General features: G+C 37.3%; 1 protein-coding gene across 2 annotated transcripts in view; it reads right to left on the reverse strand.

The window, feature by feature from the left end:
• Positions 1 to 12567, reverse strand: part of PALS2 (protein associated with LIN7 2, MAGUK p55 family member) — a 59465-nt gene that overhangs the window by 26704 nt on the left and 20194 nt on the right. The window contains exon 2 of one of the 2 annotated variants that reach the window (XM_050329413.1): positions 4687 to 4805. In XM_050329413.1, coding sequence (XP_050185370.1) covers positions 4687 to 4803 — 117 coding nt within the window. In that variant the 5' untranslated portion in view covers positions 4804 to 4805. Of the gene's footprint in view, positions 1 to 4686; positions 4809 to 12567 lie in introns of both variants that reach the window. The other variant, XM_050329419.1, reaches the window with a different exon arrangement.

The following is a 12567-nucleotide window of genomic DNA, read 5'->3' on the forward strand; positions in this document are numbered from 1 at the left end:
CATTTAGGATAACCTGTATATTTTATCTTTATACTGCTGAAGGATTTCACATGCTTAACTATGTGACCCAACAAACTTCATAAGCAACACCTGTCAGAGAAGCTTGTATGTCCTCATTTCCTGTAACCTCTATGCTATATACACTCAACAGTCCTCTCAGAACAGTACAGTGCCTCAGGATCTTTTCTGCTTCAGAACTCTGTACAAGCACACCTTCTGGAAGAAGGACAAGAAAAATGAACTAAGGGAGCTCAGGAAAAAAATAAACTCTTCAAGAGAAAAGTCTATGGCAAAGGCAGGTAACAGCATCCTGAGCTGCATTAAGAGGAGTGTTACCAGAAGTGGGAGTATTATTCAGCACTGGTTAGGCCACACGTGGAATACTGTGGACAGTTCTGGACATACCGGAGAGAGCCCAGTGAAGGGCCACAAATATGATGAAGAGTCTGCAGCACCTCACATTTGAGGAAAGGCTGAGAGAGCTGGAAATGTTGAGCCTGGAGAGGAGAAGGCTCAGGGAGATCTCATGTATATGTATAAGTACCTGCAGGTACCTGCAAAAAAGACAGAGCCAGGCTCTTTTCAGTGGTGTCCAGCAACAGGACAGGAGGCAGGAGACACAAACTGAAACACAGGAGCCTCTGTCTTAGTATCAGGAAACATGTTTTCCACTGTGAGGGTGACTGAGCCCTGACACAGGTTGCCCAGAGAGGATGGAGTCTCACTCCTTGGAGATACTCAAAAGCTGTCTGAATATGGTCCTGGGCAACCAGGTAGTCTTGCTTGAGCAGGTGGGTAGACCAGATGACCTCCAGAGGGTCCCTTCCAACCTCAGCTATCCTGCGATTCTTTGACAACTTTTCATCTATTTCTAGAGCTATTCCTGCAGACATCATCCTTTCCTAAACACTGCAGATCCTGAAATTCATTGAAAGGTAGGAGCTTTAAACAGCAAGAGAAATATCTCATAAATCTGAACTAATTATTACAGGTATTGTTGTATCATAGAATTAGGGGGAAAGGAGGAGGCCAAAAATAACTAAGATTCTCAACACACTCAATTAAGAGTTATTTCCAACGCCATAGCATCAAGAAATTTTAAAAAGAGCAATCACTTTGGCATATAAAAAACAAACAAATAGCAGATTTAATTGAGACTCACCTATATATATTTCCCATATATATAATTTGAAGGTATGCACACACTTCTACTTTCTTATTAGTGCTTTAAAACAGATCTTAAAATAAAATTTTGCTAAAATGAGAAAACTTTGTTTCCTGAAATCATCTGAATATTAAATTCTACTTTGTATCTATAAAATGGTATTTCTGCTAGACTGATGATCAAACTCTGGAAAGGCTAACTTACCATAAAGACATTTCAAACATTCCCCAACACCAACACACACAAACCAAATGACTGTGATTATAAAGTCATAGGAAGCTTGGCACCTACACACATTCTCTTTAATAAGGGAATGCTATTTTGTACATAATACATACAGTAAACAATATCCTCATTTTAAAGTTTACTTCTTTTACAGCAAGTAAAAATACAAATCTTAGGACTTCTAAACATAATCCAACTGCAGAACCTTTATGATATTAGAGAATATGGGTTATCTTCTTTCTCACACGTTCTTTTTAAAAGTACTACCACTGAGTATAATCTAAATACAAATATCCTCACCCTTCACTCCAAAATCAAGGCAGGGAATATATAGCAGGGAATGTATATAGTAGGGAATGGGAAGTTTATCAGTGAACAACCTCTGATCCTGTAATATATTGAGGAATAGCAGGATATGGAGTGGCATGAATAATTTAAAAAACCAACAAACAAGCAGGAATACCTAACTTAGATACTGCAATTTTTTTTTTTATTTCAATTCATCTTTTCCAGAAACAGAGATACTGAATTGAGTCTTCAAGTGCATTTGACATTCATTGTATTTGCCAAATGCTCAAATAGTAAGGCTTTTACCTCCAACAACATGACATCCTAAATACTGGACTCAAATTTTATAGATTATTGCTAAGATGTTTCCTTGGTCTGAGTTAGGCCCTGTGCTGGTATGCTGCAGGCATACAGTGCTAAAAGCAATAGTGTGACTGCAGAAAGAAGATAAAGATTTGAGGTTCGAAAGAATAGTTAACAATCCAGGAGAAGAGAATGCTGATAACGACAGTTCAGTAGCAAAACCGAATAAACTTCACCCATGTTCCAAGCTCAACAACTATTTTCAAAAAAACATAGTAATTCTAAAAAAAGGCTAGTTAGGATTGAACACAAATGTCAGCACAGGAGTTGAAGTTGTTAAGGGTTGAGAATATCCAATTGCAGCACTTCAATATTTAAAGGGGGCTTATAAGAAAGATGGGAAAAACTTTTTAGTAGGGCCCATAGAGATAGGACAAGGCATAATGATTGAAAACTAAAAAAAGGCAGACTGAGCTTAGATATAAGGAAGAAAGTTTTTAGGATGAGTGTGGTGAAACATTGCAACAGGTCGCCCAGAGAAAGGCTGCAGATGCTCCATCCCTGGAAACATTCAAGGTCAGGCTGGACTGGGCTCTGAGCAACCTGATCTCGGTGAAGATGCCCCTGCTCACTGCAAGGGGGTTGGACTAGCTGACCTTTAAGGGTCTCTTCCAACCCAAACTACTCTATGATTCTATAAACATCAGTAAATAACAGGAAAAAACATTTTACAATGATTGCAGTTACTTCCCCTTTCTCTTACCACCTATCGAAAAATGGAAAGATACCATCAAAGAACCCTATCCCCAAAAAGATCTGTAATTTCTACCTTGATGCCTTTATTCTACACAGGAAAAGTGTGAAATGAACTTAACCCGGTTTTAAAAGATCAGCCAAGCTTTGCACTGCAAAATGTTATAAACTAACTACTATGCTTATTGCTTACCTTCCTTTTTTTTTAAGGACTGAAAAGAAAAAATAAGTTTGTATGGCTTGTGGCCCATTTCCATAAGTTTCTTTTTGTCCTTTATGGCATCATTTACATAATTATTAGTCTTAATGACTGGCTAATAAAGGAAAATGAAAATAATTCTGGCCTGCTTTGAAATTATTCTGCCTAAATAATGTGGCCATCTCAGGGCTCTGAGAATCGCTATACACTGTTAAAACTAGCTCCTTCAATAGAAAAACAAGTTTATGTATCTTTAGGGACAAATGGACATTTGGGACAATGGATATTAGGGACAAATGGATATCATACAAATGTATGAACTACACACACAGTTCAGGAAATGTGTTTTGAACTTACCCTTATTTAGTTCTGCTGGCTAAGACAGAGATTTTTTCCAAAATAATTATAAAAGAAAATGAGTGTGGTCGTGCCATGTGAACACAATTTAAATCTTTCAGCATTACTATATAAAGCATGTGTACAGTTAAGAATCTGTTTCCACTATAATCACTTTTTTTACATCTGCTAGTCATTAAATTCCACATAATTGTAATTGGCCATTAAAGCACAAATTCTTGATAGAAAAAAAACTTTGCAATGAACATTTTCTTCATGATAAATACTAAATTAAAGATGACCTATGCAGCAGATACTTAAAGAGTTGTTTCCAACTTCAGCAAGAAAATGCTTTTACTTACTCTACTAAATTTAGTATAAAATCTTTCCCTTCACAGTCATCTCAGCAGAAGATGAGACACTTCTATTACTTCTAAGTTTATTACTATGCAATGTCTTTGACTTAAAAACAATTTTTTGAACAGCTTAACAGAAGTAAATTCTTCTACGAATTCTCATGGGAAGTTTTCCTTTCCAGATTTTTATACTGAGCAAAATCCCTGCACAACAATCCTTTAGCTTTACAGAGTATTACACACCTGCCCAGAGGGCATTGCTTTCAGATGTCTATTCCTATTAAAGACATAGTTGCATTTAAGTTAACTGGGTTTTCCTCATGAAAGGAGCTTATTTTTATGAAGTAAAATTAAGAAAGAATGTAAGTGCTGTACAATATTTGACTGCATTTCCTACTGGTAAGACCAGCTACGTTTTAATTACAGAGTCCAAAGATTTTTGCAAATATCACCTTACGTATTCATAATTGATTGCTACCATCTATAAATAAAAGATTTTTGTAACCCAAGACCAAAACTAAGGATAGTCAATGTCTCAGAGAGCTGACAATCAAAGATAACAGCATTATTCTGAAATCCAGGAAAGGGCATGGAGACAGTGTTTTCCTGGGCTGATCAGAAAGTAGTTTTGAGCTAAAGACAAAAAGAGAACTTGTTTATGCCACAGGAGAAAGAAGGTTACTGCTCTCACTTCTCATCTTTGGCAAAAATGCTAAAAGTCAGAAGGCATATGGGTTTTGCACACAACAGTGGTTACAAGACTACATTAAAATCAACTGCCTCTAATTTCAAGTATTTTGATGTTTTCTTCATAAATAATGTAATCACATTATTTTTGTAGTCTCTGAATTCTTCTTCTAGAATCTTACATAAAACAATTAATCATCAGGCACAAAAATTATACTATACCAAATCTTCACCTTCAAGCTTGCCTTCAATTCTTTTAATAAGACATACCGTACATGAAAGCCATTAACACCTCAATCCATACTCAGGGTTCGCACAATAATTTAAGGGTTAAAATATTTCCAGATTCTACTCAGAGTAGCAAGTTTAAATACCTTAGCAAGTGATCTTACGATAGGGTTTTCCATAATTCCTTTAAGAAAAATCAGGTCTATTTCTTCAGCGCCTGTCGATGTCGGCAGATCAGTAAGGTTGTCTAAGACCTGCTGCATGGCTGCTGACAAAACAAAAACAAAGAGTAAGTACTGACCAAAACAGGCTTCCATGAGGAGCAAAAGCTCTGGGAAATACCACAATATTAACTTTATAGATGTTAAGCAGTCAAATATATCTACTGAGAACATAGGAACAGAACAGAAAAAGAACTTTTGTGTGTGTGTTTGAGAGGTGGAAATAAAGGATCTATCCAAACCCTGACCACCACAATCAACCCAGGCCCAGGACATTCCTTTCAAGACTCGCTGCCACTTGAAGGTGGAAAAAAATCAAACAAGTACAAACTATGTACAAGGTAAGCATAATCTTCCAAACACAATAAAAGCAACTCACTCACTACTCTTCTCATTTAATCGCTCTTTTAGAAGTTTCCAGCCCTTATACACACACCAGCCAACTACAAATTTTACAATGCTTGTATAGGCAGATTCACTGTTATTGAAATAAATTTTTTTTAAACTAAAAATTTGCTTCCAAGGCAGCTCTTACCCTGGGGACCCTTGTGTCCATCCCCATCAGCCCTTTACAACCAGTTCTGACTGACACTAAGTGCAGATGCTAACACCAACCTGGTCCCACAGCACACTGCAATGGGAAGGATATCCTTCAATGAGAAATGTACCGTGCCTGCCCAGTACCCTCAGTGGAGATGTTCTTGGCTATCTACAGACTTGCAGAGAGAACTGCAGCAGCTTGGATGAGAGTAAACAATACTGCCCAAGAAGAAAGTCAGAAAATCCCACCATCCCAGCTGTCTTGTCCTGAGGAGAATTTGTTCTTGTTTTTAACTGCGTTCTTTTGAACCCCTGTGGAGTTATATGTGATCAAACATGATCAAACAGAAACATACACAGGTATACTAACAAAATCTCCTGTTGAGATCCCCAACAAGGTAAAAAGCCTTGGAACAACCACTGCGTTCTGCAATGCTCTGCATGTTGCAGAGCAGTATACACCAAGAGAATCAGAAAAGTTTATATGCCACTTCTCCCACACAGGAATTTATCCTTAACTTTCCTCATGGCTTTATAATGAAAGCTATTATGAAACTACACAGTAACAGACCAAACAGCATTTCTAAACACCTACTTTCTGATTTCAATTCTTCCTGGAAAATTCCATCACAAGAAAAAAAAATCTGGCCATTCTTTCTGTCAAGTGGAACTGACTTTTCAATCAAATCATCTTATGTGTCACATTTTAACTACAGCAGTGCATGTCAAAAGACTACCTTATTTTAAACGTGTTTTAGCCATACTTCTCGCTCCCAAAAAGTGAATTTTCTGTGAAACCATGAGTAGGAGGGAAAATGACACTTTATGCTTTCAGATTTTGAAGCAGTATTATTTCTACTTTATAACAGACAAAGTGCTGTCAGCAATCACACATTACGTAAAGTCACTAAATTGCCGTGTAAACAGTCACAACTTCCTCAGACTAGGTATGGCCCACATCTTGACCAGTTCAGCTGCAGATGCAGCTGCCTTATTTCATGTTTTCTCAAATTCCAATTACAGACTCATGACTCTTACTGTTTAAGTCATGCAAGCTATAATATCTGCAGAAGTAGACAGATGTTTCTCACAAATTTACGTCATGTATTAGGTGCTGCATAATACTGTGTTATAATAATAATCTTTCTTTACATTTTTAACAGTCATGTAAACTCTTTCCAAAGGATTTCAGGTTAGCCTTTTGCTCCTATAAATAATCAGAGAAAATATAAAACTTCCTTCAGGACAAAGCATGCATCTCAACTGCCAGTTGCAATTCTAGCACTTGATGGTGACAAAGGCATGCATAATACAGACATTTTTCAGACATCTCCACGATAATAGGCTGTTTCTTACTTAACTCTTTCAGAATTCTGCCTCAGAAAGACCAAATTAAAAAATAAAGTCCCTACATAAAAACTTTATAATCAATGATAAACTGTTAAGAGCAACATTAAGTTTCTTAAGAATGTCTTTCAAGCAAGCTTTGTGCAAGTAGACTGGGTATTTTCAAATTAATATTTTATTTAATAAAGGTTTCACAAACATCTAGCAACAGAACTACTTAAGTATATTTCAGCATTCTTGGAAAACAGCAACCAGCTTTATCAACATTCAGAGTCTAAAAAATCCACGGAGGCAGACTTCCATCCCAGGTCATCAAAACCAAAATCAGCTGTTTTCAGAAATATCTTCCTACTGCTGTGCGTCTGATGGTTGCCTTCTCTCATGGTACAGCCATGGTGGCAAGAGTCTTCCTAGCTATCAATAGTGTTGCCTCAATATTAGAAAGCAAAAAAAAAAAAAAAAGTCTGTATAAAGCACCTCCACTCATCCTGGATTGTTTATGTTGGAATATGGTAAGAGGTTCCCAATTGCCTCAGGATAATTAATGCTCCATCTTAAAGGGAAGATCTTTCCAAGGAGTTGAATAAAAGAAATACTACTGTTAAGTACTCCTTTATTTCACCCTACAATGTTAAGCAAAAAAATTTTAACAGGAGAGAAGCCTGAGCTTCAACAAGGTCTTTGCACCTGTTACATAGCACATGGTAGGCAGAGGAACATTTATATGCTTCACTGCTTTACATTCACCTGACAAAAAAATTCAAACGATCAAATGTTAGTTTGCAAAAAGTCACCAAGAGCATTTTCCAACACCAATTATGTCAGCTGGTTTATTTAAGAAGAACAGGAAACAAATACATGGGTACTTTTTGTGACAGAGTAGACTAAGCATTTTAATTTCAGTGTTTCACATTTATTATGCAAGTCATAGTTCCCATTTAATGCAAAATGCTAATATTTGCTTACATATGAAAAAAACTTTGGAAGTCTAAGCAACGTACTGACCTACATATGCCTTAGATATTCATACATGTACTTTCAAACAATTTGATTTATCCAAAAACTATTTAAGGGCAGAGAAGGGAGGAGGTGAAGACACTTTGGGAAATGTATTATGGGCCCTCTTCTTGTGTATCTATTCAAAAGGCTTTTGTTTATTCATTTCTAGGGAAAAAAGATCTTATTAAAAAACAAACAGCGGGAGATATGCTGTTTCCAGGCTTAATTATAATGATCTTTCAGAATAATGTATACACACACGGAATTTCAAGTAGCAGTGTTTTAAACAATTTCACTCTTTTCCTTCCAGGGGTAAAGCCACCTTAGCACTTTCAGAAGTATCTTATCTTTGAGCAGCAGGAATGAAAGCTGGAGATGGAAGTACTTACGTAGTAAAATTTTACTTAAAAGATCAGGTCCTATCAAGCAAGAAACAGATGGAACTGAGGAGTTTAGAAAGTACCAAATCTAAATACCCCATCAAAAATTGCCTTTTGAGCCTCACATCTCTTTTGCAGCAGATCTGCCCTTGAAATGTTGACAGAAGTTACTCACTGGGGGACTAGAAAGCCCTGCAGAATAAGGGCTACATGAACAAACTGCATAAACCAGGTTAGCAGAAGTGCTCCTTAGAGTTGAATGCTTTGGTGCCCAATTAAAAGCAAATGCGTGCTTTTTATTCAGTGGAAAATTAATTGGGTCTCTCTTGCCCCATCATTTAGAGAAAACTAATAAAAACATACTAACTTTGAGAGCTCTACCATGCACCTCCTTCTCTCTCTGAAGACAAGCCTTTTTCTATATTCAAAGACCTATTTGAGTAAAACTTTAAACTCTTATCACGAAACAAAAGGATTTGCCTTTGTGAGGACAGTATGAGATCGGATGCGTTGACTACAACAGTTAGAACCATCTAGGGACACACACGTTACAAGAAACACACACTGACAACAGCCTCCAGACACAACAGGAGGAACCCAGCAGCAGAAACAGGCTCTCAGCTGAGGCAAGGTGTTGAAATTAAGCTATTCATAGGAAATAGTGACAATAAAACTGAGTCTGACCTGGGATTCCTAAGAGAAAATGAGATTATAATAGGCCCCTCTCCACTCCGACCTCTGGCTCTGGTGACAGGGAACACACACACACGCACATAGAATTAATTTCCACAATCTTCAAAAAACATTTTCATAACCGTAGCAAGTTTAAAGCCTCAAGCAAGACTCAGCAGGAGACACTGGTCTGCTGTGTACATGCAATGAACAATTTAATCCCACTGTGCATAGGACCCCATACTTGGAGAAACTGGTTTGTCAGTTGAACTCCATATCAAAAAGTTAAAAGGGGGAAGACATGTTAATTATCTCTGTGGCAAATAGCATGCATCCTGAGGCATAAGAATACAGAAATCTCACTTACTAATGCAAAATTTACTAACCATAATTAACTCCTCCTAATTCACAAATAGCTCTTCAGACAATCAAAGGATGCTTCAAAGGTTTAATCTACACACTGCACGTTACAATAGTAAATTCAGATCAAACAGAAGTAAAAGATCCTATGATAACTCTTCTCTTCTTGCATTTGTAAGAAAAAGACAGGTTTTCACCAAGCTCTCAACTGTACTCTTCTATCAAATTTGATTTTACTCTTTCTTTCAGTGCCTAATTCTCGTCTATATTAATTCTATGTAAAGGAAAGAGGAAGCATACATTTAAATAAATTTTCCAGATCTGCAGACAGAAGACAAATGTGTCACTCACTGGGGAAAATTAAAGCTTTCCAGAGTGAATACCTTGCACAGATTTTTTTTTAGCTCAGTTTCATTTTATTAGTCTCCAAGCTTACAAAATAACTGGAACAAAAAGAAAATTATGTATAATATATTTAAATAAACATGCATATTTATTTCCACATGGCCTACTCATCTTGCTAGGAAGGTATAATAAATACCTCAAGGACTACTGGTGAGGCAGGTGCGTCACACACAGTCTAGGAAGTTAGATTAAAACCTTGTCACATACAAAGCTTTGCAAATAGTTTCTCGTGTGACTTAAAACCTTTTCATGCGGGATATATCAAAAAGAAAAGTTTCACAAGACACCAAATAAGCTCAGTCAAAAGAAAATGATTTTGTCACTTCTCCAGCCCTTAAGCAATGAAAACACTCGCTTTTTCCCATTCATGGTTTTAAAATAACGGACTTATGCTTTAAGATAAGGCAAAGAAAAAAAGCTATTTTGTGTTGGCCACTTCTCTCCCCAGTTATAAAGTATAGTATTTTTGGCAGCCTAGAAAAAGAGTACCTATGGATGAGGTAACATTTTGAGAATATGCACCAAATTCATTCACTGACAGACTATTGACCAAGAGTGTATGAAAGACTAACAAAGCCGTCTGTTACTACTGCTAGAAACCAGATTTTAACACAAGTCTCTGGGAAAGCATTAAGCAGTGAGCACATAAAACATTATGGTTGTGTTTTCACAGCCAGCAGCTTTATCCACGGAGCAGAGATCACGTTCAGCAACCGCTCCAGAGAAGCACTACAGAAGTGATGGACCACTGCAGCTCAGCCCCTCTGCTTCTCTACACAGGCTGCAAATTAGTTACACCTAATCCCACACACGTTGCTGAGTGTAGTAGGGTACGACAGCACTTGGGCTCTCAAGCATCCACAGAGTTTGCATCTACCATTTGACAGACACTGCCAAGCAGGCAGTGTTGGGCCAGTGCAGCTCCAGCCCTGTCTTAACTCAGACATTCCTGGGCAGCAGTCCACTGTAACAGGCCCCTTTTCCAAACAGGACCCCTTCCTCATGCAGTAAATACAGTGCACCTCCTCTAGAAACACAGTAAGATTGCTTTTTGAAGGAAGCTGTTGTCTGCAGCATGCACACTGTACTGACTGCATAATCACATATGAACTTGCAAAGGAAGGAGGAAAAGTCATTAATTGATAAGGATGAGTGTTCTGGATATTCAAATTCTGCCCACTGAATTTTTGCAGGTGAAAAGAAATAACATAAATGCTTAGAAATGTTTGCTAATCTTTTTAGTTCATTTTTTCCAAGTCTACTGGCAACTAAGATGGAGCTATTTTAGCATAGCTATAAATAGAAGCTCGAGCAGTCCCTACCCTTATCAAACCTGGCTCAATCTTACAAGCCCACTTTTCGTGACTGTGAAGGTCACAAAAGCTGTGGGGAAGAGCGAACAACCCTTTCTCATCCTGAACACTGCAGACATACTTCTTTCAGGCTGTGAAGTTTGTCTAAAAAAAGATGAAGCACAAATTTTCTGATGAACAGATGGACCTCACAGCTGCATCTTTTGGAAAGAAAAGCTCTATTTAAAAATTATCTCAGCAAAGATAAAAAGGGAACAAAGCACCACAACTCCAAAACCAGCAGAATTAAAAGGTTAAGTATTATTTGAATACATATATCATGGCAAACAATAAGATATTGATAAGAGATACACTAAAATCCAGTACTGCAGAAATTATGTTAGACTTCTTTTTCTTAAAGGATTGCAAAGAAAAATATTTCATAAAGTATAAAGGTAATTAACTTGATGCTCACTAACTAAGCTTGATGCTTTGAAGATAAGCCTATACAGGTGTTAAGTATTATCACATTTTCTGTCTTTTTTTAATGAGAGGAAGACTGATGCAAGCCTCAGGCACAGATGTGATTAACTGAGGAAGCATACACATGCACACACACACACAGGTATGCAGAACACAGAAGGAATTTAGTGCAAAATCCTCTTCCTTTTTAGCTATGGATGTTAGGAAAGTATATGTTGATGTCACACAAAGACTACTGTACTTTAAATGAATATTAGGACATGGCCCAGGAGAAATTTCAGTTTTGGTGAAGACTGTACTACCCTTAGTTCTTCAACTACTTTAGTAGTTTGAGTACTGGAGAATATTTAAAACATTTTTAAATTAAGGCAAAACACATCCAGTGGATACCCAGACTAAGATTCTACTTTGTACTCAAAGTTTTAGTACAAATTCAACAAAGTTTCAGGATGTATCCTGCACTCCACTCGACTTATACAACAGGCTCAGCTTATTGCATCACATCAATCATCCTCCCTGCTATTTCACAAACAGCAGCTGGATGAAAAAACTTGTAGTCTCTGCAGTCACTCTGGTAATTAATGCCAGTATTTATGAAGTCCAAAATGCCAGCAAAACAGATGCAACAAAGCAACTACATCTTTTGAAGTATTTCTTTCTCTAATGCGCACCCTTCCAAATGAATCAAAGCTTTGTATCTCTATATTTCTGCCACAGGGTCACAATTATTCATCTGTTGCAGGAAGACAGAGCCTGAAGATAGCAGAACCGAGAAAATACTAACATAAGTAAAGACCACAGTTATATACCCACAGGAACAAGTTATGTGTAACAAACGAACAAAAACAAACAAAATATCAGTTTATTGTACCACTTTTCTCAGTGGAAAACTAGAGGCAAAGCCATGCAGAACTATTACACAGTTTTATCCCATTAAAAAATTCAAGCCCGGGCCAACTAGAAATCAAATGATTTCTTCCTCAATTAGATCCCTTCTTCACACATGTTCAAAAATTAGACCTGAAGGAAAAATAATGAACATCCTTCCACGGAAAGCAGTGTTACATGCTTGCAACTTGTTGCTGATCTCCAATCAACACTGTCTTAGTGCATAAAGCTGTAAGCCGTGCCCCAGTTCTGAGAGCAGGCACCCCAACAGCAACTGGTTCAAGGTGGGCTATGAACATGTTTTTTCAACCATTTGCACTTTCATCTAGGAACACTAGGCAGGCATAGTCAAAGAAGAAAGCTAAAATTCACAAGGGCTGTAACATACTCTACTGTCAGTGTAAATGCCATGGTTCAGAACATTACTTACAGAAGTATTT

This window comes from Myiozetetes cayanensis, unplaced genomic scaffold, assembly GCF_022539395.1.
Source record: "Myiozetetes cayanensis isolate MyiCay16 unplaced genomic scaffold, myiCay2020 scf1, whole genome shotgun sequence".
NCBI lineage: Eukaryota > Metazoa > Chordata > Aves > Passeriformes > Tyrannidae > Myiozetetes > Myiozetetes cayanensis.